This window comes from Saccopteryx leptura, chromosome 1 (genome assembly GCF_036850995.1).
Source record: "Saccopteryx leptura isolate mSacLep1 chromosome 1, mSacLep1_pri_phased_curated, whole genome shotgun sequence".
In the NCBI taxonomy this organism is placed as follows: domain Eukaryota; kingdom Metazoa; phylum Chordata; class Mammalia; order Chiroptera; family Emballonuridae; genus Saccopteryx; species Saccopteryx leptura.
This window is the reverse complement of record NC_089503.1, coordinates 390,158,602-390,184,056: the sequence shown is the minus strand read 5'-3', so window position 1 is coordinate 390,184,056 and position 25,455 is coordinate 390,158,602. Positions and strand designations below refer to the sequence as shown.

General features: G+C 44.7%; 1 protein-coding gene across 3 annotated transcripts in view; it reads left to right on the top strand.

The window, feature by feature from the left end:
- LOC136387807 (HLA class II histocompatibility antigen, DQ beta 1 chain-like) overlaps window positions 1-25,455 on the top strand; it is an 88,360-nt gene that overhangs the window by 28,996 nt on the left and 33,909 nt on the right. The window contains exons 1-6 of one of the 3 annotated variants that reach the window (XM_066359847.1): window positions 7,554-7,747; window positions 9,026-9,295; window positions 13,221-13,502; window positions 14,128-14,238; window positions 14,701-14,724; window positions 15,337-15,657. In XM_066359847.1, coding sequence (XP_066215944.1) covers window positions 7,639-7,747; window positions 9,026-9,295; window positions 13,221-13,502; window positions 14,128-14,238; window positions 14,701-14,724; window positions 15,337-15,350 — 810 coding nt within the window. In that variant the 5' untranslated portion in view covers window positions 7,554-7,638 and the 3' untranslated portion in view covers window positions 15,351-15,657. Of the gene's footprint in view, window positions 1-7,552; window positions 7,748-9,025; window positions 9,296-13,220; window positions 13,503-14,127; window positions 14,239-14,700; window positions 14,725-15,336; window positions 15,899-25,455 lie in introns of those variants that run through there. The other 2 variants (XM_066359848.1, XM_066359852.1) reach the window with 2 other exon arrangements.

Sequence of the window (25,455 nt, the reverse complement as noted above, 5' to 3'; positions counted from 1 at the left end):
TCTTGAAGAATATGAGTACTCTCTGTCTGGCCCCTGGTCTGCGGGGACACAGGGAAAACACATGCAGTGGCCTGAGGCCACCATTGCTGGGAGGTAGAACAAAAAAAAAAGCAAAAAAGCCCTCACAGCCCATCCCACCTCCATTATCCTGGATACAGCATCCCAGCAGGAGTCAGCCTGGGGATTTCACAGAGCTAAAACTTGTAATCCAGTGCCATCTGCTGGAAAGTAATAGAAAATCCTCTTGTAAATGCAATCCCACTCTCAAATGCCTTCTAAGCATAGAAAGGGTTCTTTTTAATACAGGGGTCCCTAATCTATGGCCCGCGGGTCATATGCGGCCCCCTGAGGCCATTTATCCAGCCCCCACTGCACTTCCGGAAGGGGCACCTCTTTCATTGGTGGTCAGTAGAGGATGCATCCTGTGCTCCTGGAGTACTGTATGTGGTGGTGCCACAAAGCCGGCATTGCTCACGTACAGTACTACTTCCAGTGATGTGGGATGCACGTGTCACGGCTCTGGAAGCATGTCATATCACTTGTTATGGCTAGCAGTGACAAATATGGAACTGAACATTGACCATCTCATTAGCCAAAAGCAGGCCCATAGCTCCCATTGAAATACTGGTCAGTTTGTTGATTTAAATTTACTTGGTTACACATGCAGCCCCATGTTTATTGCAGCATTGTTCACAGTGGCCAGGACATGGAAACAACCAAAAAACCCATCAATAGATGACTGGATAAAGAAGATGTGGCACATATACACTATGGAATACTACTCAGCCATAAGAAATGATGACATCGGTACATTTACAGCAAAATGGTGAGATCTTGATAACATGATACGAAGCGAAATAAGTAAATCAGAAAAAAACAGGAACTGTATTATTCCATACGTAGGTGGGACATAATAGTGAAACTAAGAGACATTGATAAGAGTGTGGTGGTTACGGGGGGGAGGGGGGAATGGGAGAGGGATAGGGGGTGAGGAGGGGCACAAAGAAAACAAGATAGAAGGTGACAGAGGACAATCTGACATTGGGTGGTGGGTATGTAACATAATTGAACGACAAGATAACCTGGACTTGTTATCTTTGAATATATGTATCCTGATTTACTGATGTCACCCCATTAAAAAAAATAAAATTATTTAAAAAAAAATAAATTTACTTTGTTCTTTATTTTAAATATTGTATTTGTTCCCATTTTGTTTTTTTACTTTAAAATAAGATATGTGCAGTGTGCATAGGGATTTGCTCATAGTTTTTTTTCTTTCTTTTTTTGTTTGTTTGTATTTTTCTGAAGCTGGAAACGGGGAGAGACAGTCAGACAGACTTCTGCATGCACCCGACTGGGATCCACCCGGCACGCCCACCAGGGGTGACGCTCTACCCACCAGGGGGCGATGCTCTGCCCCTCCGGGGCGTCACTCTGCCGTGACCAGAGCCACTCTAGCACCTGGGGCAGAGGCCAAGGAGCCATCCCCAGCACCCAGGCCATCTTTGCTCCAATAGAACCTTGGCTGCGGGAGGGGAAGAGAGAGACAGAGAGGAAGGGGGGTGGAGAAGCAAATGGGCGCTTCTCCTATGTGCTCTGGCCGGGAATCGAACCCGGGTCCTCTGCACGCCAGGCCGACGCTCTACCACTGAGCCAACCGGCCAGGGCCGCTCATAGTTTTTTTTATAGTCCGGCCCTCCAATGGTCTGAGGGACAGTGAACTGGCCCCCTGTGTAAAAAGTTTGGGGACCCCTGTTTTAATACCATGAATAACCAAGAAAGAGTTGCAGTTCAGAAAGAAAATGGAAAATTGCCAGAAAGCAATCTCAATCACATAGGAACTTGGGAGTTAAATGACAGACAATTCAAAATTGAAATTCTGAAAATACTCAATGAGAAGTGAGAAAACATGGATAGGCAATTTAATGAACTCAGAAAATAAATTAATGAACAAAATGAATACTTCACCAAGGAGATCGAAACTTTAAAGAAGAACCAAACAAAAATTCTGGAGATGAAGAATTCAATAAATGAAATAAAAAAATAAACTAACAAATTTAGCTAGTAGAACCGACCAGATAGAGAACAGAATCAGTGACATCAAAGACAAGCAACTAGAGACAGTGGGGAAGGAAGAAGAAAGAGACCTAAGAATCAAAAAGAATGATGGAGTTCTATGAGAATTACCCGACTCCATCAGAAAGAGCAATATTAGAATACTAGATACACCCGAAGAGGAAGAGAGGGAAAAGGGAATGGAGAGCCTATTCAAACAAATAAATAACTGATGAGAACTCACTGAGCTTATGGAAGAGTTAGATCCTCAAAGCCAAGAAGCAAACATAATACTCAATTACTTCAACCCCCAAAAGGCCATCTCCAAGGCACACTATTAAAACTGTTAAAAATCAATGACAAAGAAAAACTCTTTAAGGCAAGTAGTAAAAACAATAAATAGCATATAAAGAAAAGCCCATCAGGTTATCAGTCGACTTCTCAATAGAAACTCTACAAGCCAGAAGAGAGTGGACCCAAACACTCAAAGTACTGAAAAAAAAAATTACCTGCCAAGAATACTATACCTATAAAACTTATCCTTTCGAAATGAAAGAGAAATAAAACTTTTCCAGATATACAAAAGCTGAGGGATTTATCACCAGCGCAGCAGGACATACTAAAGGGGATTAATCTATCCTATGGAAAGAAAAAACAAAAACAAAAAAACACCACACCATATTTCCAGTAGGTGTCGCTGCATTACAAGTTTTAGCTCTGTGAAACTCCTGGGCTGACCTCCCAGGAATTTCTGTTGCAATGATGCAGGCAGGGCTGCAGTCTGTTGGTGGGTGGGGTGTGTTGTGAGGGCTTTATGGCTTTAGTAATGGCGAACTCAGGTCTCTAAGTGCTCTTTCCCACGTCTCAACAGACCGGGGAATCAGACATGGAGCACTTCTGTTCTTCAGGGAAGAGAGTGGCTCTGGAGAAGTCGCTGTGGGGTCTGTCTCTGCCACACTTTAGTACCTCAAGATCTGGGAGGCTGGAGAGCTGCACTTTAGCTTCCTCTGTCTCTGTGCTGAGTGTGGGCTGCTGGCCGACTGTGGGGACACTGGCCATAACCCCTCGTCTCCTGATGATTTGGTTTAGTATCTCCCGCTTGGCCCCTCAAACTCACCACTCCTCCCGGCAGAAGGAGACCCAGTAATTCCAGGCTTTTCCCCTCTCTAGAGCCCTGGCAGGCAAAAACCCAGATACTCCGAGCCTCTCTCCTCTCCCTGGAGCTAAAGGCAAGTGCATTTTATCTTCCGCTCCCCTTCTCACCCTTCCCACCTTTAGTCCATTCAGTGTGTAGATCTATCAGGCACGCCTGTGAGCCCAGCTGGGGCCCCTTCGCTGCATTACAGTTGTTCGATTTGTTGAACTTTCAAGGTGAGAGGTCAGGAGTATCTCTCACACTGCCATTACTCTGATGTCATCCCCCTATGTGCTCTTGTTAATCAATGTCACTCCATTAAATTAATTTCAAAGTAAAAAATTAAAATTAAAAAAGAAAAATTATTATTCATGAATGAATCCACAAATAATAATCATCTTCTAGTTCTATGTCGCCAACCCATTTCAAGATAAGAGAATCAAAGGGCATCATCATCAGTTTATACTTTTGTGTCCCTGAACCTTCAACAACTTCTTTCATCAGCACGTATACCATTTTCCTTAGTGGCTATTGCAAACTTTCGTCTTTTTAAAAGTTTCCCCCATATATATTTCTCCTCACATGTGTGGATTCTTGGAAAGCAGGATCCTTCTGTTTTCATCTCTAAAAACCAGGCCCTTAACTCTGTAGGGATATGAAAAATATTGTTAAGTGACAATACTCACCATCTGGGATCTGTTGGAGTTTTGGGAAGGGGGAAAAAACTACTGGAAACAAGACTGCAGAGATGTGTCAGAGCTGAGGCACAGGGGACCCCCAATCATGGTGGGGGGCACACAGGACACTCAGCCTGTGGCCAGGACAGGGCTTTTAGACATTGACAGCAGCTAGAATGAGGAGCAGCTGGTCCATCTTCCTCTAAATCAAGGTGGTGAGTGTGGTGCTGGGCTCTCTGCTATAACAGCCCCTGAGCCTCACACAGCTGAGCTCACTGAGTTCTTTTTTTTGTCAATGTGTTCCGACTCTGTGTTTACACTCAAGTGTCCACATTTGTGGGCGCACTGAGAGGAGGACCAGGTTCTGAGATTGAAATGATAGTTAAATGACAGTTCTGTGCAGGTTAGCCGTGGGACTGCAGAGAGGGAAGAGGCAGGGGGTTCATGGTCAGACGTGTCTAATGAGCACTACTTGCTCTCTCTGTAACGATGAGGTAAACATCATAATAATTCCGTCCTGTGAACAGAGATGAGAAATAACAAGAAGACTTTGCTGTCTTTGTTAGTGATGTCAAAAACATGAACTATACTATTATATTAAAACTAACATGTATGTAGCTCACGGCATATAGTATTGGAGGACTTTTACACATTATGTCTGCATTCATGACAGTGGTCCTGCGAGGTGTGTGTTCTTCCTACAGATGAGGTAAAACTAAATCCTTCAGGCTGAAACATTTTATCTGTGGTCACTCTGCTACTAATTTGACTCTTTCTTCAGATTCTCTAAAATGTGAGTTTAAAGATGATTTTGTGTAAAGGCTTGACTTTATATGAGTAGTCATGGAAAGTGCATATAACTGGTTACCTAAGGCATCATGTGGGGATATATGTGAGTAGCTACATAAGGATTTAGAAAAATTTAGGAATAAACTTTCTCTGCAGGGTGTGGATACTGCAGAGAACTAGAAAAAGTAAAGGTGCTGGTGGTCAGGGGAAGAAGCTGACAGAAGCCCAAACCAGAGCCTTCTGGATGAGATTTCAGCCAACCAGGAAGAGGAGTCTAAGCTGACACTTCAGTTGCTGGCAGAGACGTCTGTGTGAAGAGCCCCAAATTTTTACTAAAGAGGAATATTATTTTGGGAGTAGTATTTCTTATTATATTACTATTGGCATTAAGGAGGCCACAGGACCCTTTAAAATAAGCAATGTTTCTTTGATTCTTGGTGGAACTTGTGGCCAGATGATTATTATATTCACGAGTAACCGCACTGACCAAGCACAGGTGCTGAGACATGCTGACCAGGGAAGATGATTTCTCCCTGAGTTTCCACATGCAAGGGGTCCTTTCATCTTCCACAGGAAACAAGGGATGTCCCCAGGGCAGAGTGTCCCTACTGTAACCCTGGCTCATATTCATGACTGTTTCTTTAATCTCATCATCTACGCACACGCGCACATGCTGCCCTCGTCCTAAGCGCCCTGCCTCTCAGGGACCCGGCAGAGTGACTCAGGTGAGATGCCTGGAATCAGGAGATTTGTGTGAGTGGCCTTTGTCACAGGCCAGGCCAGCAGTGACAGCCTGAGTAATGTAGCAGGGTGTGAACACTGCAGAGAACTAGAAAAAGTAAAGGTGCTGGCGGTCAGAGGAAGCAGCTGGCAGAAGCCCAAACCAGAGGCTTTCGGATGAGATTTCAGCCAATCAGGAAGAGGAGTCTAAGCTGACACTTCAGTTGCTGGCAGAGACATCTGTGTGAAGAGTCCTGTGAGGTGGGGAGTTCCCAGGTGTGAGGCAGCCTCTCTGCACAGCCCAGAGCAGAAGTGACAGGATTGTCCTCTCAGGACAGCAGGGAGGGTGTGGGCCAGAGGCCTCTTTATTCTGAGGGACCCTGAGGTGGGGGCTTAGGGAGCTGAGGCACCTTCAAGTTTCCCCTCTTTCTGTTCCTTGTCCCCCAACCCTATTCCTGGTCTGAGTTGGATGCTCGTCCTTATCGTGGAGTGACCCTGACCCTGACACACCCTGCTGGGGTCGCCCAGCGGGCTCAGGGGCTCTGGGTCGAGGCACCCGACTGAGAACTGGACACCTCACCGCCTGCATGAGCCACGAATGGGGCTCCTTGTTGTGGCCTCTTTCTTATTTCTGTTAACCTTGTAAATGCCCTTTAATCTGCTTTTAGATCTTGTCCTCAATTTTAAAAGGAGAACTTAAAGTACAGGGAAGGGGGACAGGAGAGTGGGACATACTTATTATCTTCTTTATTAATATTTCTGAGGCATTGTTTCCATTGCTCTATAACCGTTTAGTGCTCCCCCTGGTCACGGGTGAGAGGAGCCTGGTAAAGCTCACAGTCAGTGAGGAAACCTCACCAGTAGTTCTGCCATGTGGGTGGCACTTAGGGGCTGGCACAGCACACACTGTGACTCTGAACACCTGCTGCCTCAGGGACACTATTCAGGCCCAGGAATGACTTCTCCACATCTCTGCTCTCTGTCCTGGAAACTACAGGTGACCGTGTGGGAACGCTGTGAGAGTTTGTGGGCTGTGCCTTTGCTGACATCTGATCCACCTGCTTCATGGCTCAGGGAGGATTTATGCGGCCGAATAGCTTATAGAAGAAAAGTCAAGTTTTCAAATGCTTTCCTTCAAAGGCAAGAATACAGTGATTCCTGCACAATGAAGAGTCACGTGCTGACGGAGCTGGGAGTAGAATTCTGTGCTTGTTTCTTTGCTCCACATATAAACCCAGTATTCCTAAGAGTTATGTATGGTAGCAGGGGCCTGTTTCGCAAAACATCTTACTACTTCTAACTTTGTAAGTATGGAGATCAAGATGTAAAATGCATGAAACACGATCCACTCTTTTCAGAGAAGCCTGGAGCAAAAAGGCTGGACTTTCATAAAACACACACGAGGCAGAGCCGCAGCTCAAAACCATCTCCTATAGGGTCAAGTTATGTAATGTCTGAGAACTGGGTTGTACGCCTGAGGCTAATGTAATAATGTATGTCAACTGTAATAGAAAAATAAAAAAAATGATATTAAAAAACCCCAGTTAGCTCACTTGGTGAGATCATTTTCTGGATATGACAATGTTAAGGATTTGATCCCTGGTCTGAGCACACACAAGGATTAATCAATGAGTGCATGACTAAGTGGAACACAAATTGATGTTTATCTTTCTCTCTGTGTCTCTCTAAAATCAATAAATTAAAGTAAAAAAAAAACAAGTTGCATTTGTTGTAAAAGAAAAACCATCTCCTCTCAGAGCTCTGTCTTCCCAGCACAACTTAAGGCTCCTCGGAGTGTCTGAGATAAGAGAAGGAAACATCTCGGTGACAATAATTTTCTCTCCCCTGTTAAATCGTCCTCACTTACTTTGCCCTACTAAAAGTCTCAAGTGTAAGAACAATAGGTATTAGCTAAATATCACAAAGATGTCTGATTTGGAATCATTTTCGTCTCTTGGTTCTTTAAACCCCTAAGGCAGTCCATCTTCAAATCTATAACTGAGGGAAAATCCTCAAAGATTCATTCAGTGCAATTTGATGAGGACGCGGTTCCAGGCACCGGATAAAGACCCTTCACAGAGAACATCTGCCCAGAGACAGATGATGCACGTCAGCTCCGGTGCTGATTGGCTCCCTTCCTGGGGACTCTCAGATCCCACCTTGCAGGGACGCTTTCACAGGGTTTATTCTCTGGAGTGGCTCCAGCGGGGTCATCAGGGGCAGCTGTGTTCACCAGCATTACTTCTTCCTTTGTCACCGATCATGTCCGGGAAGACGGCTCTGCGGGTCCCCGGCGGCCTTCGGACGGCGGCTGTGCTGGTGACGCTGGTGGCGCTGAGCGTCCCCGTGGCCGAGGGCACAGACTCTCCACGTGAGTGCAGGGCAGCTGACCCCAGAGCCGCAGCCTGGGAGGGGCCGTGAGGACCCTGGGCCGGGCGTGGGGTGGCTGTGACCTGAGAATGTCTCCTGTCACACGTGTCCTCTCCCTGGGAGAGAGAGCTCTGTTACCTTCTCATTTCCACCTTCTAATGACGAGGTGAGGACAGTCCCCATCCACCAGCTATAATGGAGTGAGGACAGGGTGCGCCTAGGACCAGGGACAGGAACAGGGGATATTTATGAAGATAGAATTTCTCCAAAGAAGAGACACAGGATTGTCCTCTCGGGGTCCCCACGACCCTGTCTGGACTAAGTGCTAAGGGCCTGGGCTGGGGGAATGTCGGGGAGCAGTGGTCTCCGTGGGGTCAGATTTGAGGAAAGGGACCCCACGTCCCTGAGCCCGAGTGGAGGGTGTGGAGGTGACGTCTTGGAATCTGGGTGCAGCTGAGTGGGGCCCACAGACACGGAGACTTGACTTCAGGGTTCCCTGCTCTGTGGTCACCTAGTAAGTGCAGTGGGGTTTGGGGTCGTGAGTGGATGGAGGACAGGACTTAGGAGGAGAATGTGAGGGGGACTCACACACACTGGAAACCAGTTACTTCAGACACCGGATCCCACCTTCACGTCAGTCCTGTCAGTGTCCTGACCCCTGGGTGTAGGGGTGACGGTCTTTCTACACAACCACACTCATGGTGTGGACGCTCTGAGGAACCGTCCCCGTTGGTAACCGGCCCAGCCTAACTGGGACCTGATTTATCTCATTGGAAAGTCTGCGCTGTTTCCATGAATAACATGTTCTGGGAGTCGGAGTGCGGGCCCCTCTGTCCGCATTGCGTGGGAAAGACGGCACTTTGTCCGGGGCACGAGAATGTGCCTTTCAGGACAAGGACAGACTGAGTTCTAGACGGTTCTCTCCTTCCCTGTGCCTCTTGCGTGGACACATGTGTCCGAGACCCCGGGAGTCCATGGAAGATGGAATTTCCTGTGGGAGGTCCTGCCGGCCCGAGTGCGGGATGGATGTAAAGTCACCGCACTGCGCTCCTGGGCCGGTGGTCAGGCTCAAGCGGGGTCCCAGGCCAAGGAGTTTTCCCCGGGGTCGCTTCCCCCTCTGTCCCTCCCTACCTGCCGGCAGCTCCTGACGCCCGTGGGCGGGAGACGCTGGACGGAGCGGGCGGGGCCGAGGTCGCGTCCCGGGAGCAGGTCTGTGACTGTCCTCCACGCATCGCAGCCGCGCGGGCGGCGGGCTGAGGCTGACGGGCGGTCCCCGCAGGGGACTTCGTGTACCAGTTTAAGGGCCTGTGCTACTTCACCAACGGGACGGAGCGCGTGCGGCTCCTGGACAGATGGATCTACAACGGGCAGGAGCTCGTGCGCTTCGACAGCGACGTGGGGGAGCACCGCGCGGTGACCGAGCTGGGGCAGCCGGACGCCGAGTACTGGAACCGGCAGAAGGAGATCCTGGAGCAGAGGCGGGCCGCGGTGGACACGGTGTGCAGACACAACTACGAGATCGAGGCCCGCACGACCCTGCAGCGCCGAGGTGAGCGCGGCCGTCCACCCTTGGCCCGGGGCGGGTCTTTACGCGCGCAGTCGGGCGGCCTCGGGATCTGAGCCCCGGGCCCCGGACGAGACAGGGAGGGGCGCGTCCGAGGGTAGAAGGCCGGACCGAGGGCAGCACCGAGGGCGGCAGCAGGACTGACAGGGCAACCGGTCCGGTTCTCCGCGAGAACCCCAGGCTGCCGAGCGCGGTGGCTCCAGCTCCATCTGAGATTCTTTCCACCCACCTGCGCCCGCCGCGCAGGCGTGGCTTTCTCGTCCCTCCCCTCTGCCCACTGTCCCCGTGTCCCCTGCCCCGCCCCCGGAGTGCTGTCAGCTCCCAGTCCCGCCTTCTCCAGGCTTGTATGTCCGAGCCTTGAGGTGTGATGTTTTGTTTTGTTTTTGTCTCAAATTATTATTCATTTCAATTCTGTTTTCTTAATGTCTGTCACTACTCCTGGACGGACCTCTCTGACGTGAGGGACAGTCACTAATGGAGTGAGCTCACAACCTCTGTGAAATTCCTGCATAAATGTTCTAGCTGCCACCCTCTTAGGCTCAGTAGGAAACAGAAGGGTAAGAAGAGCCTTCAACTGACTTTATTATTTTGTGCAATTTTGCTTAATGCATTAAAGTTAACTCTTCTTCAACTGGATCTTAATAATTTAGAGTTTGTGACTGCAGTGTGAGGAAAAAAGTGTTTGCTAAAAACAAGCCTGACCAGGCGGTGGCACAGTGCATAAAGCATCGGACTGGGATGCAGAGGACCCAGGTTCGAGACCCCAACGTCGCCAGCTTGAGTGTGGGCTCATCTGGTTTGAGCAAAGCTCACCAGCTTGGACCCAAGGTCACTGGTTTGAGCAAGGGGTTACTCAGTCTGCTGTAGCCCCACGGTCAAGGCACATATGAGAAAGCAATCAATGAACAACTAAGGTGCCCCAACAAAAAACTGATGATTGATGCTTCTCATCTCTCACTGTTACTGTCTGTCTGTCCCTATTGATCCCTCTCTCTGACTCTCTGACTCTATAAAAAAAATAAATAAATGGAAATAAAAAACAAAAACAAAAACAACACTTGAATGGTGTTCTAAGACAAAATTTAATTTCTTAGAAGAGCATAACAAATGGTTCAATAGAGCTGATTTAAACATTTTAAAATATTATTATTGTTATTCTTAATTTTCTTTATTGATTTCAGAGAGAGAGGAAGGGAGAGAGTGTGTGAAGGACAGACACATGGTTATGTTCCTGTGTGTGCCCTGACAGGGGATCAAACTGACAACCTCTGTGCTTCAGGATGATGCTCTAACCAAATGAGATATCCTGCCAAGGCGAGCTCAAGTTATGAAGTAAATAAATCATTGCTGTGAAATAATTCAATAAAAATTATTTCAGGTTTCTTTTGACCTGGACCTGCCCCCTCACCTCTCCCCAGAAGCCCCATCCACTTCAGGAATAGATCTTTTGAATGTTAACTATAGCCATTGAATGAGCATCTATTTCTTGACAATTTTCTTACCAAACACCATCTCTATTATGCTACTTAATTTCACAGCTACTTGTGTGTTAGGAATTAGCATCACCACTTTAAATTTTTTTTTTTTCAGAGACAGAGAGAGAGTCAGAGAGAGCGATAGATAGGGACAGACAGACAGGAACTGAGAGATGAGAAGCATCAATGATTAGTTTTTCGTTGCACATTGTGACACCTTAGTTGTTCATTGATTGCTTTCTCATATGTGCCTTGGCCGTGGACCTTCAGCAGACCAAGTGACCTCTTGCTTGAGCCAGCGACCTTGAGTCCAAGCTGGTGAGCTTTTTTGCTCAAACCAGATGAGCCCGTGCTCTAGCTGGCGACCTCGGGGTCTTGAACCTGGGTCTTCCGCATCCCAATCTGATGCTCTACCCACTGTGCCACTGCCTGGTCAGGCAGCATCATCACTTTAATATACTAATATTGGTACATAATAAACACTTTAATTAGCCCACAGCTATTCACCAGGTCCTGAGGCTTCCTCCACATACAATGGTTATAATTTTCTATATCACGTGCATATAGTATATGTATATAATATAAGCAAAGTCTCATTAAAGCCAGTTATGACCAGAAGCAACAAAATAAGTCTATTCTTGCCAATTTTCAGTGGTGAGAAGAGATGATACTTTAGGGGATTGGAAATTCACTGGTGAGTCCCTAGTGCGACCCGAGTGTTACCTGTATACATTCACATGACTTTTAGCTGACTTTACACTCTCTTTCCTACTGACCCACATCCTCATGCCGCCAAGTATTTTTGTTATTTCAGGTCTTTTTCATAAAAATTATTCTAACATTTTTCTCTTGACCTTGTGCCCTCTGTTTTAACTACCAGTCCGTCTAAGCTGACAGATTTTATGAGTCCATCTAGCTGACCATGACCGTAGTCAGTCTCCAGGAGGAGAGCCTGAAGCAGAGTTGAAGTCTGAGGTGGAAGCGTGATCCCTTCCAGACGGTGGCTCAGGGGTGTCTGTAAAGGGTGCTGAGACCACCTGCCAACTCAGCACGTCCCCCTTACTTACCTGGTCACTTTACATTCTCATCCACCCAGTCCCACTCTGCAAGAGTCTCACAACACTCTCTACAGAGAACACACACAACAGGAATGTCTGATTTCAGAACAAGGAAGCAATTCTTAATAATGAGGGGACAGAGTAAGGCAGGCTGCTAGTAGTTAAACTGGTTTGAATGTTAAATGAAAATCAAGGGAAAAGGAAAATAAGTGAATGTAATATTCTCAAATAGATAAAATACACATGAACTATGTAGTATAGTTTCTCACCATGGGGATAAGGGAGAGGCAATAATAACACAGCTGGAGAGGTAGAGGGTGAGATGTATAAATCGGCAGGGAGAGTGTGTGGTATTTGACCACGAGCGAGCGGCCGTCTGAGAAGATAAGGGAGTTGAGACATGAGCGAACGTGACGTTTACAGTGTTACTTGTTTTCAGGTTTTCCTCTCTTTTTCTTCAAAAATTACAAACTTTTGAAATAACATTTATGTTTTGTCTCTGTTACTAGATTGCAAGTACTTTTAGGACTGGGACGATGGTCTGTTGTTTAATTTCTATTCCCAGAGCCTGTTAAATTTGTGTTTGTTGAATAAGTGAATAAAATGTAGGGGGCATATATGATGTTGTTATGGAAGTTTATGTATTTAATAACATAAGTTTTTATGGAGAGCTCACCACAGAACGGCATCTGAGCTAGCTTGGGCTAACGGCGAGGGAGATGCTTTGTTGGTGGGCAGCTTGTCAGAAGTGCTCTTGCTCTTAAATTCTGTTCTATTACATGCTGAGGATCATAGAACAGGGCCTGTTTGAGAAACATTGCTTTGAAGGAAGGATGTGATGGTCACCTCTGTCCTCCTTTGTTGGATGTAGAAATGTCTGTACATTCTTATTTTTCAATTCATGTTACTGTTTGTGGAGCCGTGACCAGTGTTGATGGTCTCAAATCCAGCAAGAGACTCAAAACTGTTGTATTCTCTCTACTGTGAGGAGCAGTGGGACTAACAGAAAACAGTGTCACTGCATGAGTGTGACTCATTAGAGCTGATCCCGATGGCCACTTATAATAGTGTGAGGGAAAAGAAGTCCAGGTTTATTATCTTTAGTTAAAAAATATTACGAATAGTGGCTTGTATAAGATAACAATTTGTCAATTGGGATCAAAGAATAACTCCCATACAATGATTACTATTATCTCTTGAGACTGAAAAGTAAACTGACCGATGTGTTTACTTGAGCTAACAAAGTGGCCCAGCTCAAACCGTACTCAGACCTGGAATCAGGCATCTTTCACTCGGTACCAGGAGGACGCTCCCCGTGGGGAGACTTGCCGTGCCCTATCACATCTCACTCTGTCTTTTCCTGTTGTCACCCCTCAGTGGAGCCCACAGTGACCATCTCCCCAGCCAAGACAGAGGCCCTGCACCACCACAACATGCTGGTCTGCTCCGTGACGGATTTCTACCCCAGACAGATCAAAGTCCGGTGGTTCCGGAACGGCCAGGAGGAGACCGCGGGCGTCGTGTCCACGCCCCTTATTCAGAACGGGGACTGGACCTACCAGGTCCTGGTGATGCTGGAGATGACCCCCCAGCGAGGAGACGTCTACACCTGCCACGTGGAGCACCCCAGCGTCCAGAGCCCCATCACCGTGGAGTGGCGTAAGGGGCAGCTGGTTTCCCTTCACCGTGGGCCCCACAAGACAGAGAACAAATGGGGCTTCCCTGCCCGTCCCACCTCGTCCCTGTCCCTGATGTCACTACTGAGCTGGTGTCACAGGACATGGAGTCCCTCTTGTGCCGTGGCAGGGCCATCAGAGGATTCCTGACACTAGGGAGGTCACCATACACACCGTGGCCCAGAACCAGCCCTGGGCTCTGCAGGACTGACTGTGCAGCTGGGGACAGGGCTCTTAGGGTCCAAGGTTAAGGACGTGTCTCAGGAGCAGGGTCCACCCCCCCCCCACCCGCTGTGCCCAAGGATTTACAGTCTGGTCCCTCGCCCTGGGGGGTCAGATGGAGAAGTAGGTCCCCCTGACCCCACCTCCTGTACCTCAGACTGGCCTTCCGGCTCCCCAGAGGGACACTGAGGGTGTGGGGACCAGCGCTGACACCCGGCTCTGCTCCCCAGAGGGACACTGAGGGTGTGGGGACCAGCGCTGACACCCGGCTCTGCTCCCCAGAGGGACACTGAGGGTGTGGGGACCAGCGCTGACCCCCGGCTCTGCTCCCCAGAGGGACACTGAGGGTGTGGGGACCAGCGCTGACACCCGGCTCTGCTCCCCAGGGGCGCAGTCTGAGTCTGCCCAGAGCAAGATGCTGAGCGGCGTCGGGGGCCTCGTGCTGGGGCTGATCTTCCTGGGGCTGGGCCTTCTCATCCGTCACAGGAAGCAGAAGGGTGAGGGCTCTGGGGACCTGGGGAGGTGGGCTGCGGCTGAGACTCTGGGGGGGGGGCTCTGCTTCCGGGAGTAACCTCCCTCCTGACCTGGGAGGGGGGGGGCTGGGCTGGTGGGGGGGCAGAACAGCCCGGGGGGGGGCTGTGGACTTGACTTTACTGGTAAAACCCACCAGACATGACTGGCGGGGTGGACCCCAGACTTCTTACTGTTCATCAATGTCTCACTGGACCCTTTCTGAAAGCCTCTTCTTTTAAGAAGGGCAGAGGTTTGCCTTTCCTTCCATCTGGTGACAGGCTCATTCATTCTGAGGCATTTTAGCTTAGGGCAGTTAAGGCTTTGTGGCTGGTGAGGAGGGGGAAATAAATGTCCAGTTAAGTCACTTATCTCGTTTCCCTTTGGGGTGGCAGAGAGAGCCTACTGTTTGTGTAATGAGACTTTCTCTGTACAACTTCCTTCTGTAGGATCCCACGGGCCTCCACCTGCAGGTACTGTTTCTGCTCTGACTCAGTGGGGGGGGCAGGGGGGGTGAGGACAGGAAAAAGAGGGAGGGGTGTGAAGTGAGTGTACCTGTCACAAAGATCTCAGTTCATGGCCTCTGCCCTGCCACGGGCTCAATCATTAGGGGAGAAATTTACTCAGTTCCTGTAGGAAGTTCTGGGCTTGTCATCAGGCCCCAGGGCTCAGCTCTGATGGCATCTTTCTGTGAGATGTGGAGCCAGAGCCACGTCTTGTGTGTCTGACACTGAGATGGTGCCCACTTTGTGATGCATGCTGGTGGCTACTGCCTCTGCGCATTTATAAGTGACTGAAAGGGACAACTAGTGGCAGAAGCAGGTGACCTATCATCTAATTCACTGAGAAGAGTGAAGTCTCCATATTCCCCAGAAGACAGCAGCTGCTCCCTCACCTCCCACACGTCTACGTGGAACTGAAGTGCGTGTCCTCTGTGGCTGACTTCACTTCACACAGACAGTGGGGGAGGAGATGACTGTATGCCCTGGACCTCAGCTCTAATCCTTTGAGGCTGCAGGACCCTGAGAGGAGGGGAGAGGGTTCGTCCTCAGGGTGCCGGGTGCTGACCACTCTCTCTTCTGCAGGGCTCCTGCACTGACGCCTGAGGAAGCCTCACTGGGCTTGGTTTTTGCTCCTCTGAAATGCATGCCTGTTCTTGCCCGGCTGCCTGGTAGCCTGTCCGTCTCTGAGATCAGAGCCCTACAGGGCACCCTCAGCCCACCTCCCGTGACCCCCCAAGGACCTGACTGCGATGCTGCCTCCTGCTCTGACTCCACAGCCTCTGCCTGTCCCCACCCAGGTGTTCTGTCTGCATCGTCCCCCCACACCTGTCCCAGAGAGCACATTGCAACCAGTTACCTGCCTTACCTGCCTCTGGAGCCGTTTATCATAATTAAACACATTCTGAGTTGTCTGTATCCCGAACCTCCTTACATGAGCAGAGGTAGGAAACCACTGCAGAATGAAAGGAACATATTTTGAGGTGGCCCAGCCGGCCGGGGACCAGAAGGAGGGGTTTCCTTGAAAGGAGACTAGAAGCATCTTGGGGTGCTGGGTAAAGGTTGGAAGGAGACAGAGTATCATTTCCATCATAACATCCTCATGGCTCTTTAGCACTGGTGCTGAGTGCGGGGGCCCTAGGGTGCACTGGCCGCTCTTCCAGTTCGGTGAGAGTTCTGTTGGGAAGCCCGCTGGACTTGTTTCTGGACGGATACAGTGGCCTCTGGTCACTGGTGCTTCAAGTATATTCTGGCAAGTCTCATTGAACAGGGTCAATTTTTATTTTTTAGAAAGTATAATTGGCAATAAAAGTGTTAGTTTTGGTTTCAAGTGATAGAAATCCAACACAGATTTACTTTGTTCATGTTACAAGTAAAGCTGTGGTCAGGTTAATTTCAGAAGAGACTAGATTTAGATATTCGAGATATTCATCTCTGTTTTATCTCTCTCTGTGCCCCCCCTCTCTCCCTGGGTGTCTCTCTCGGCCCCTGTATGTTTCTCTCAGTGTGTCTCTCTGCACCTGTGTCTCTGTCTCCCTGTTGGGTCTCTTTCCTGCCTCGCTGCCTCTCTAGCTTTTCTCTGTCTGCACCTTGGTCACTATGCACCTGCATCTCTTTACTCCTCTGTTTCTTTCTGCATCTCTATTTTCTTCAATATGTTTCTTCTCTTTGTCATCACCTCACCTCTGATCTCATCTCTGTGTGTGTGTGTGTGTCTGTCTGACTGCCTGTGTCATATGTTTCTAGAGTGTCTAACAGAGTTTTAACCATTTTAGCAAAGATTCTGATTGGCTCACCCTGGGTAACATTCACACGTCTCAAAAGCATCACCTTGTACATGGGATGTGGACCACTGGTGTGCTCGTCACATGTTTTAGGAACAGTGACTGGATTTTTCCATGTCTTTGTGTTGCTGGAAATGACCTCCCAGAGTGGAGAGTCTGCACCTGTCACGTGGAGCACCCCAGCCTCCAGAGCCCCCTTACAGCAGAGTGCTGTAGAGGAAGATTGTTTCTCGTGGAGCCCACAAGACAAGAGGCAGAGCTCCCTCGGGTTCTAGGCTTCCTCCTTGGGTGGGAGTGGGGCGCTCACACTCATGCCATCCATGTCTCCTGCACAGTAAGCTGGTGGCACCGCTGAGGTGGGGTGCTCAGAGAACGGAGCACCTGCTGTCTGAACATAATGAGCTGCTGATTCTGATGACAGTCTCTTCCCAGGTGTTAGGAAGGTCACTACACACAGTGGGTCCTTAGACATGGACCCAGCCCTGAAAGCCGGTCTCCATCCACCTCATCTCTGGGTTTTGTCATTAAGGTGGGTGGCTGGGAGCTTATCTCTAAGATTCCAGAGGACCCTGCTCCAGAGGGGCAGCCATCTCCTCCTCCCTGCTCCCTCACCCACCCACTGGGCCAGTGACAGGTCCTTCCTTCCCCTGGATGAGGCAAGAATGGAGAACTAGGCTTCCTCGGGACTCCATCTCCTGGAATCCCGGCTGCACTGCAAGTCTTCCGCAGGAACTCGGGGAGTGGTACAGACGGTGATACATGGCATCCTGCACTCCAAGGTCATAGTCTGACTGCTGAGGACAAGATCCTGGGCGGTCAGAGTTTTGTGCTGGTTTTGTGATCTCAGCAGGGTCAGCGTTGTCATTCACTGTAGGAGTAAAGACGGAGTGACACTTCTGGGGGAGTTGAAGGACTTGTGTGGGTGTCCAGGGAGCCTTTAGTCTTTACATGTAGCTTTTTGCTTTTGATCCTGCAAGGACAAGAGGCTGGGCTGGATACTGAACATGACCCAGAGTTTAGGGAGACATTGAGCTCTGACTTTTCTAGTTGAAACATAACCTCATTATACCTGTTATAAGGGTAAGTGGTAGAGTATATTCTGGGGCATTCATAGTTCCACATAGTCACACTGAACGCAGGCTGGATTTTTTTTTTTTAAGGGAGGGAGAGTGAGAAGTATCAACTCATAGTTGCATCACTTAACTTGTGCGTTGATTTCTTCTCATACATGCTTTGACCTGGGATCATACCTCAGGTTCAAGCCAACCCAGTGTCCCCTTGCTCAAGACAGCAACCTTTGCACTCAAGTTGGGGACCTTGTTTCTAAGAATCCTAATTAGAAAGACTAATAATTTATTTGCTCTTATATGCACCTTTCTACTAAATTTGTGATGATTTTCATTTTATTTTATTCTCTGTCATATTGCCAGATTTTCTGAAACATTTGCTCTTTCCACTTGAACCTTGTCTTTCACATGGTGTATACCATTTTGTCTCATTGACAGATACATTTCTTCAACTCTCCTTTAAGTTTTACCAAACTATACCTGGGTCCTGGTTTCTTTCTCATGTTACCTTTTTCTTTTCTTTTATAAATTTTACCATTTATAATTATATATTTGTGGAGTTATTTCATATATATATATTTCCCCCCACTGGAGTATAAGTTTTTTGAGGACAATGAAAGAATCTATGTTCACATTATTTTATACAGTCAGAACATGATATGTATCCCATACTGGTACTCAATGACCACTTTTGCAATATTATTTGAATTAGCAAATATTTTAATAAAGTTTGGGGCTTAATACAGTCAACAATAAAGGGAACATCACTTTGCTTTCTTTTGCAATTATTTCTTGCCGTTTATATAATCTTTAAAGTTACATTTCTAGAGTCCTCTCGTTTATAGCTTAGAGTAGCATTGGATACTCAGGCTTTCCTAAGTGTGCTAAAAGAAGAGAAAACTTTAAAAATCATCACACTTCAAATCGAATGCTTCTGTGCCTTTTTTTTTACTCCCTTTCCCCTTTAATAAGCTCCCCACTCCCCTTTCTTCTGTAACCAGCATACTGTTGTCTGTGTCTATGAGTTTCAATATTATATCCCTAAAGTGAGTGAAATTACATGATTCTTAGCTTTTTCTGACTGATTTTTTGCACTTTGTATAATATTCCCAAGGTTGTCGGGAGCCGACACTAATGCTAGCTAACTAGGTCACAGCAGGAAAAGATTCACAACTGCTGATTGACAAAGTCACAGCAAAAGAAGATCGATGGCTACTGGTTGATAGAGTCACCACAGTGAAGACCAACGGCTGCGGGTTGACAAAGTCACCGCAAAGGAAAGGCATAACGATACTTCCCTCTTTGACCTTTTGAATTAATCTGGCCTTATATCCCCCCTTTCCTGGGTGTGTGTTATTATTTATGGCACAGGGATAATAGTACTGTGCTTTCCCTGTAGATTCATAGTAATTTCTTTGAAAATGAGACAGAAGGTGTAAGTTCCACAGAAAAGCCTATAAGCCCCTTGAACTGGGCTCATAAACATAACAGGCTGGCCATGATATCCCTCATAAAGAGTTAAGTTTGTAGGAGAATTTCTTCTTATTAATCATGTTAGAAAGAATAAAGTTAGAACTTAACTAGTGTATGAATATAGTAAATGAATAAAGTTTAACTAGACATTAGAATCTTAGGTAAGGTGTAGTGGAGTGGCCTGTTGCGTGGCCTTGGATGGGAGCGCAGCTGGCAAGTAAAGAATGTTTTGTTAAAAAACTTGTTTTGTCACTGAAGGCAGTTGCTGGGCTTTTCTCAGTAAAACATTCTCATGAGATTTTTGTATTTTCCAAGAATAAGGAGAGGAATGTGATGGGATTCATAGCAGCAATAGCAATTAATGCCTTCTGATATTATGTTGCTACTAGCTATCTTGCAGGTGCACTCTATGTATCTTTAAGTAAAAGTTACTCTTAATGCTATGTCAGTTTCTTAAATAGCAAGCCTTTTGTAGTCTTGTGAAAATAGAATTAGGACACTACATGTAGTCAAGGCTATTTGCCTGAGCAAGCGGTGGTCCTTTGCTAGTCCTTGATGATTTCGTCTGCTATCTCTCTCTGCGCCCTTGATTCACAACAACAGTAAAATAGAGTTATTAATTAGTACTAATTTTTTAGAAGTTTGTACCAATATTGTTATTACTATTCAAGTTATTGTATAACTGTACTTTGAATAACTTACCACCTGACTTGTAGCTTATAGATATGAATTAACTGTTATCTGGAAATATGTAACCATAGTGAAACTAAAGCAATGATGTATTCAAAATACCATGTGATTGTAACTTAGTGTGTGTGCATAAAAAGTAAAGTTAGACCAGCCATTGGTAGAGATGCCTGGCAGTAAATGCTAACCAGAGAAAAAAGAGAAAGAAAAGAATTCGACTCTCTCACTCGAATTTCGCCAACACCGTCTCTTCCTGTGGGACCCCTGGATCCCCCCCCCGGGGCTGGACCCCGGCACAAGGTCTGTATAAACAGGAAAGTCCATCCATGTTGTTGCAAATGGCAGTATTCCACCTTTTCTTATGGCTGAGTGGTATCCCATTATATTAATATATATGAACCACATCTTCGTTATCCAATCACCTACTGAAAGACACTTTGGTTGTTTCAATGACTTAGTCACCATGAATAGTGCTGCAACAAACAAAAGAGTGTATGTATGTCTTTGCAAGAAATGTTTTCAAGTTTTTGGCTGGATACCCAGAAGAGAGGTTGCAGGGTCATATGGTAACTCTATTCTTAATTAACTGAGGAACCTCCATTCTGTTTTCTATAATAGCTGTACCAGTTTACATTCCTACCAGCAGTGAGTGAGGGTTCCTTCTTCTCCACAGCCTCTTCAACACTTGTTATTATCTGTCTTGTTGATAACAGTCAATCTAATGGGTGTGAGGTGTTATCTCATTGTAGTTTTAATTTTAATTTTCCTAATAGTGAAGTTGACTATCTTTGCATTTATCTGTTGGCCATTTGTATGTTTTCTGAGGAGAAGTGTCTGCTCAGGTCCTGTTCCCAGGTTTTAACTGGATTATTTGTTTGGTTTTGAGTTATGTGAGTTCTTTATATATTGAGGATATTAACCCCTTATCAGAGTGTTTGCAAATATCACCTCCCATTTGATTGGTTGACTTTTTGTTTGTTGGTTTTATTTGCTGTGCAGGAACTTTTTAGTTTGTAATATTTTTATTCATTTATTTTTGTTTTTCCTTCCCTTGCTTTTGGGATAAATTCACAAAATCCTTCTAAGACCAAGGTACATGAGTTTAGTACCCATGTTTTCTTCAATGTAATATATTATTTCAGATCTTATATTTGTTCTTTGATCCATTTTGAATTAATTATTGTGCAGAGGTCAAACTGTAGTCAAGTTTCATTCTTTGGTGTGTGGCTTTTCAATTTTTCCAGCATCATTTATTGAAGAAGATTTCTTGTCTCCATTGTATGTTTTTGGCCTCTTTGTTGAAAATTATTTATCCATACACATGTGGTTTTATTTCTGGGCTTTTGATTCTGTTCCACTGGTCTGTATGTCTATTTTTCTGCCAGTACCATGCTGTTTTGATTAATGTAGCTCTGCAGTATAATTTGAGGTCAGACAGTGTAACACTTCTGGCTTCATTCTTTTCACACAGGATTGCTTTGGCTATTAGGGTCTTTTATGGTTTTATACAAATATGATGTTTTTTTGTTCTATTTCTTTAAGGAATGACATTGGAATTTTGATGGGGATTGCAGTAAATCTGTATATTGCTTTGGGTAATATGGCCATTTTAATATGTTGATTCTTCCAATCCATGAACATGGAATATTTTTCCAATTTATTGAGTCTTTTTCAGTTTCTTTCCATGCTTTGTACTTTCAGTATATAAGTCCTTCACATTCTTTATTGTTTATTCCTAGATATTTTATTCTTTTGGCTGAAAGTGTAGAAGGAATTGTTTTTTTATTACTTTTTCTGAAATATCATTGTTAGTATACAGGAATGCAGTAGATTTTTAGACATTGATTTTATATGCTGTAACTTTACTGTATTTCTTTATTGTTTCTAACAGGTTTTTCTGGTTGAGTATTTAGGGTTTAGAATTATGTCATCTGCAAAAAGTGATACTTTTACTTCTCTATTTCCAATTTGAGTGCCTTTTATTTCTTTCCCTTGCCTGATAGTTCTGGCTAGGACTTCCAGAACTATGTTGAATAGAAGTAGTGAGAGGGACATCTTTGTCTTGTTCCTGATTTTGGAAGAAATGTGTTCAGTTTTTCATCATTAAGTATCAATATGTTATTAGCAAGGGTTTGTCATATATGGCCTTTATTATGTTGAGGTACTTTCTTTCTATACCTATTTTATTGAGTAGTTTTAAACATAAGTGAAGCCATCTGGTCCTGGACTGTTACTTGTTGACTATTTTAAGATCCACACAAATGATCCAGTTATGCTCCTCATACTTCAGTAAGTCGAGGACAATTTTTATGTCATTATAATCTTCTCACAGATATGTTGAATAACCAATTGGAACCGCCACATAAACATTACTGTTGTGTAGGAGAACACATTTTAGACTCCGTGTAGAGCTGTCAAGAAATAGCCACCATTCTGTTGGACTGTAAGTGGTAACACCTAGCTGGCTGAGAAGACTACTGATATCATGACAGTAAACAAAGTGTTTGTCTTCGGGAAAAAAGTCAACAAAAATTTGTTCACGCTTCCTGAAATGGGATACTTTAGCTGACCGGTGAAGTACATTCTTTTCTTGAAGCCTGGAGGCTAATAACTTAGCTGCTTTCTTTGATAGACCCAAATCTCCTACTAAGTCATTCAATTTGGGTTGGCTAAACTGCTGAGGGGTTAATGACTGCTTAGTATCAGAAGAAGACCCTTCAGATTCTACAACCATTTCCTCATGCATCTTATCAAAATACACTTGATCACTATGTTCACTTTTTTCATACTTAGAAAAAAATAAAACCATCGAAAACTGGAACCGGGAGTATCTCAGAGTGTGGGATAGGTTGTATTGCTGAAAGAATATTAGGATATGCAATCATATGATGTTTTTTCTTGCTGATACCCTTTGTATAGATCAGACAGAAATAACAGTCACTGCTGTGGTTCGGTATTCACCAAACCATGTGAATACCGAAAGGCATTCCTTTGCATTTTCCTTTTGTCCAGTCATGAAGCATTTCCTCACAATTATTTTTCTGGTTTAAGGGACTATAAAGTGTATACTAAAAAGTGTATTATCTTCTCTGTTTTGGTGAGGCTGGGTGATGAATACACGGGGGTTCATTATACTATTCTCTCTATTTTTCTGTATGCTGGGAAATATTTTTGTGAGCAAGTCAAACCTATTTTCCGTACTTGACATTGATTCAGCAATTGCCTTCCCTTCTTATTATAAATTCTTTATTTAATATTATGGTGAGAAAATGGTTTTGTAAGTAAAGTCTCATGTTGTTCACCTCATTGCAGCATTATTCACGGGGCCAAGACATGGGAAAACCCAGTGTCCTTCAATGGATGATTTGATACAGAAGAGGGGGGGCACATATTTAATGGAATTTTACTTAACCATAAAATATAATGAAATATTGCCATTTGCAGCAATATGAATGGATCTTAAGAATACCATGCTAAATATATGCAATTTTAATTTTTAATTATATCTTAATAAATCTTGGAAAAAGTGTCAAACACAAAGGAAGATTAATTTCTGAAATAAATTTCTTATGACTTCAAGGCTAGGACAATAAGGCACACTTCTTTAAACTATTTATATATTTATGTATTTATTTTTTTTTGTGAGAGAGAGGGAGAGAGACAGAGAGAGAGACAGACAGACGGATAGGAAGAGAGAGAGATGAGAAACATCAACTTGTAGTTGCAACACTTTTTTATTTGTTTATTGATTGCTTCTCATACATATCTTGATGGGGGTGGGGAGGTGCTCCAGCTGAGCCAGTGACCCCTTGCTCAAGCCAGTGACCTTGGGCTTCAAGCCAGTGACCATGTAGTCATGTCTACGATTTCATGCTCAAGCCAGTGACCCTGTGCTCAAGCTGCTGACCTTAGGATTTCGAACTTGGGTCCTCACATTCCAGGTCAATTCTCTCTACCCACTGTGCCACCACCTGGTCAGGATTAAACTATTTAAATAAAGACAAACATCCTTGCATATTTTATTCATTTTTTATTCTTTCTTCTTTTTCTTGTCACCAATTTTATGCTATGAAATGTATGTGTGCAGAGAAATGGAAGTGTGTCCTACAACTCTCAGAACTAAAGGTCAGGTCCTCTGAAAATAGTGGATCCAGTCAAGTGAACATGACTTCATGATTCAGCTGGAGTCCATGCCTGACATTCTGTTAATCTGATTTATTCACCAAGTGGCCTGCTGTTCTCATTTCTATTGTAGAACAAAGGGAATCTTATTAAATCAGTTTCTATGGCACATGTGTACCCTAGAGGAGAGCGGGCATGACGTGGTGACTTGGCTCCTGCTGACAGCAGTATCCCGAAGACTCTGAGGTTCTGGTTTATTTCCCAGGAGGGCAAGTAAGATTTCAGTCTTTCTCATAACAACACATTTCTCCTTTACATTGGCTGGCTGCCCACACACAGCACCGGATGAAAGGGTGTCTAGACTGTACTCATCCGTCATCACTATTGAAAAAACAATAAATTAATTGTGCTGCTTCTAGACCAGTGTTGCCACTTTTCTATTTATTTCTTTTAGATTTTTAATTAATTTATTCCCTTTTTGATTGAGGTACAATGGACATATATTAGTTCCAGGTATACAATATAATGATTCAATATTTGTATATATCATGAAATGATCACCACAGTAAGTCTATCTATCATGACACATAGTTACAAAAATAATAATTTTTTAGTAGTTGCTGTTTTAATATAAATTAAAACAATACCTAGCCTTTGGTTAATATGTTTCTTTCTTTCTTTTGTAATGCATAGTTTTTCTGTTCTCTATTTTTTCATACAAATTATTTGCTGAGGAAATGGAGTTGTTTGTCTATTAGAACTTCCCGTGTTCTGGATCTTGTTGGCTGCATCCCAGCAATGTCATTTATCATGGGATTTGTGACTTGGGCTCCAGAAAATACAACACCAATTGCTAATACCCATTGACTGCTTACTATGTATCAGGTTTTGTATAAAGCGCTAATTTGTAATAAAATATTTAATCCTTCAAAATCCCTAATTTGTGTGTGGTAAGTACAGACCTGATATATATTATGTATTTTTTCAATTATATAGATTATAAACAGTATAATATTAAATATTAAGAAAGTCATACTTTATGTACACAATGAAAAATAATTCCAGTAACTCAATTATTCAAGAATCTCATAATTTAACATTTTAAGAACTGATTTCTACTTTGTTTACAGTAATGTCAGGTGGTGATCCTACTTAATGTTTAGCTGACAAGCAGTGTGCTCTTATTTTTAATAATTTTAATTATGTTATTTTAAAATTATATAAGAACTTTATAAATGGATTTGTTTAATAAACACAACTACCATTAAGTTTGCTTCCTCAGTGCTTCATGGGGAAGGAGTCTGAGTAGGGCAGCGTTTGTGTACTTCTGGGACACTGGTCATAATGTCATTCAATATAATTCTTATTTTACCATAACACACGTACCACCTCTAAAATGCTGGGTTCTTACCTAATGAACTTTGAAATTTACTCAAAACTCCATTATCAACACTTCTTAACACCTTTGTGTATTTTCAGATGACGTACATTTTTTATACTTAAGTTTTTATTCTATACATTTGGGATCATCCTTGGTGACCTTTTCTTTTTAATACACTTTATTTTAGAGC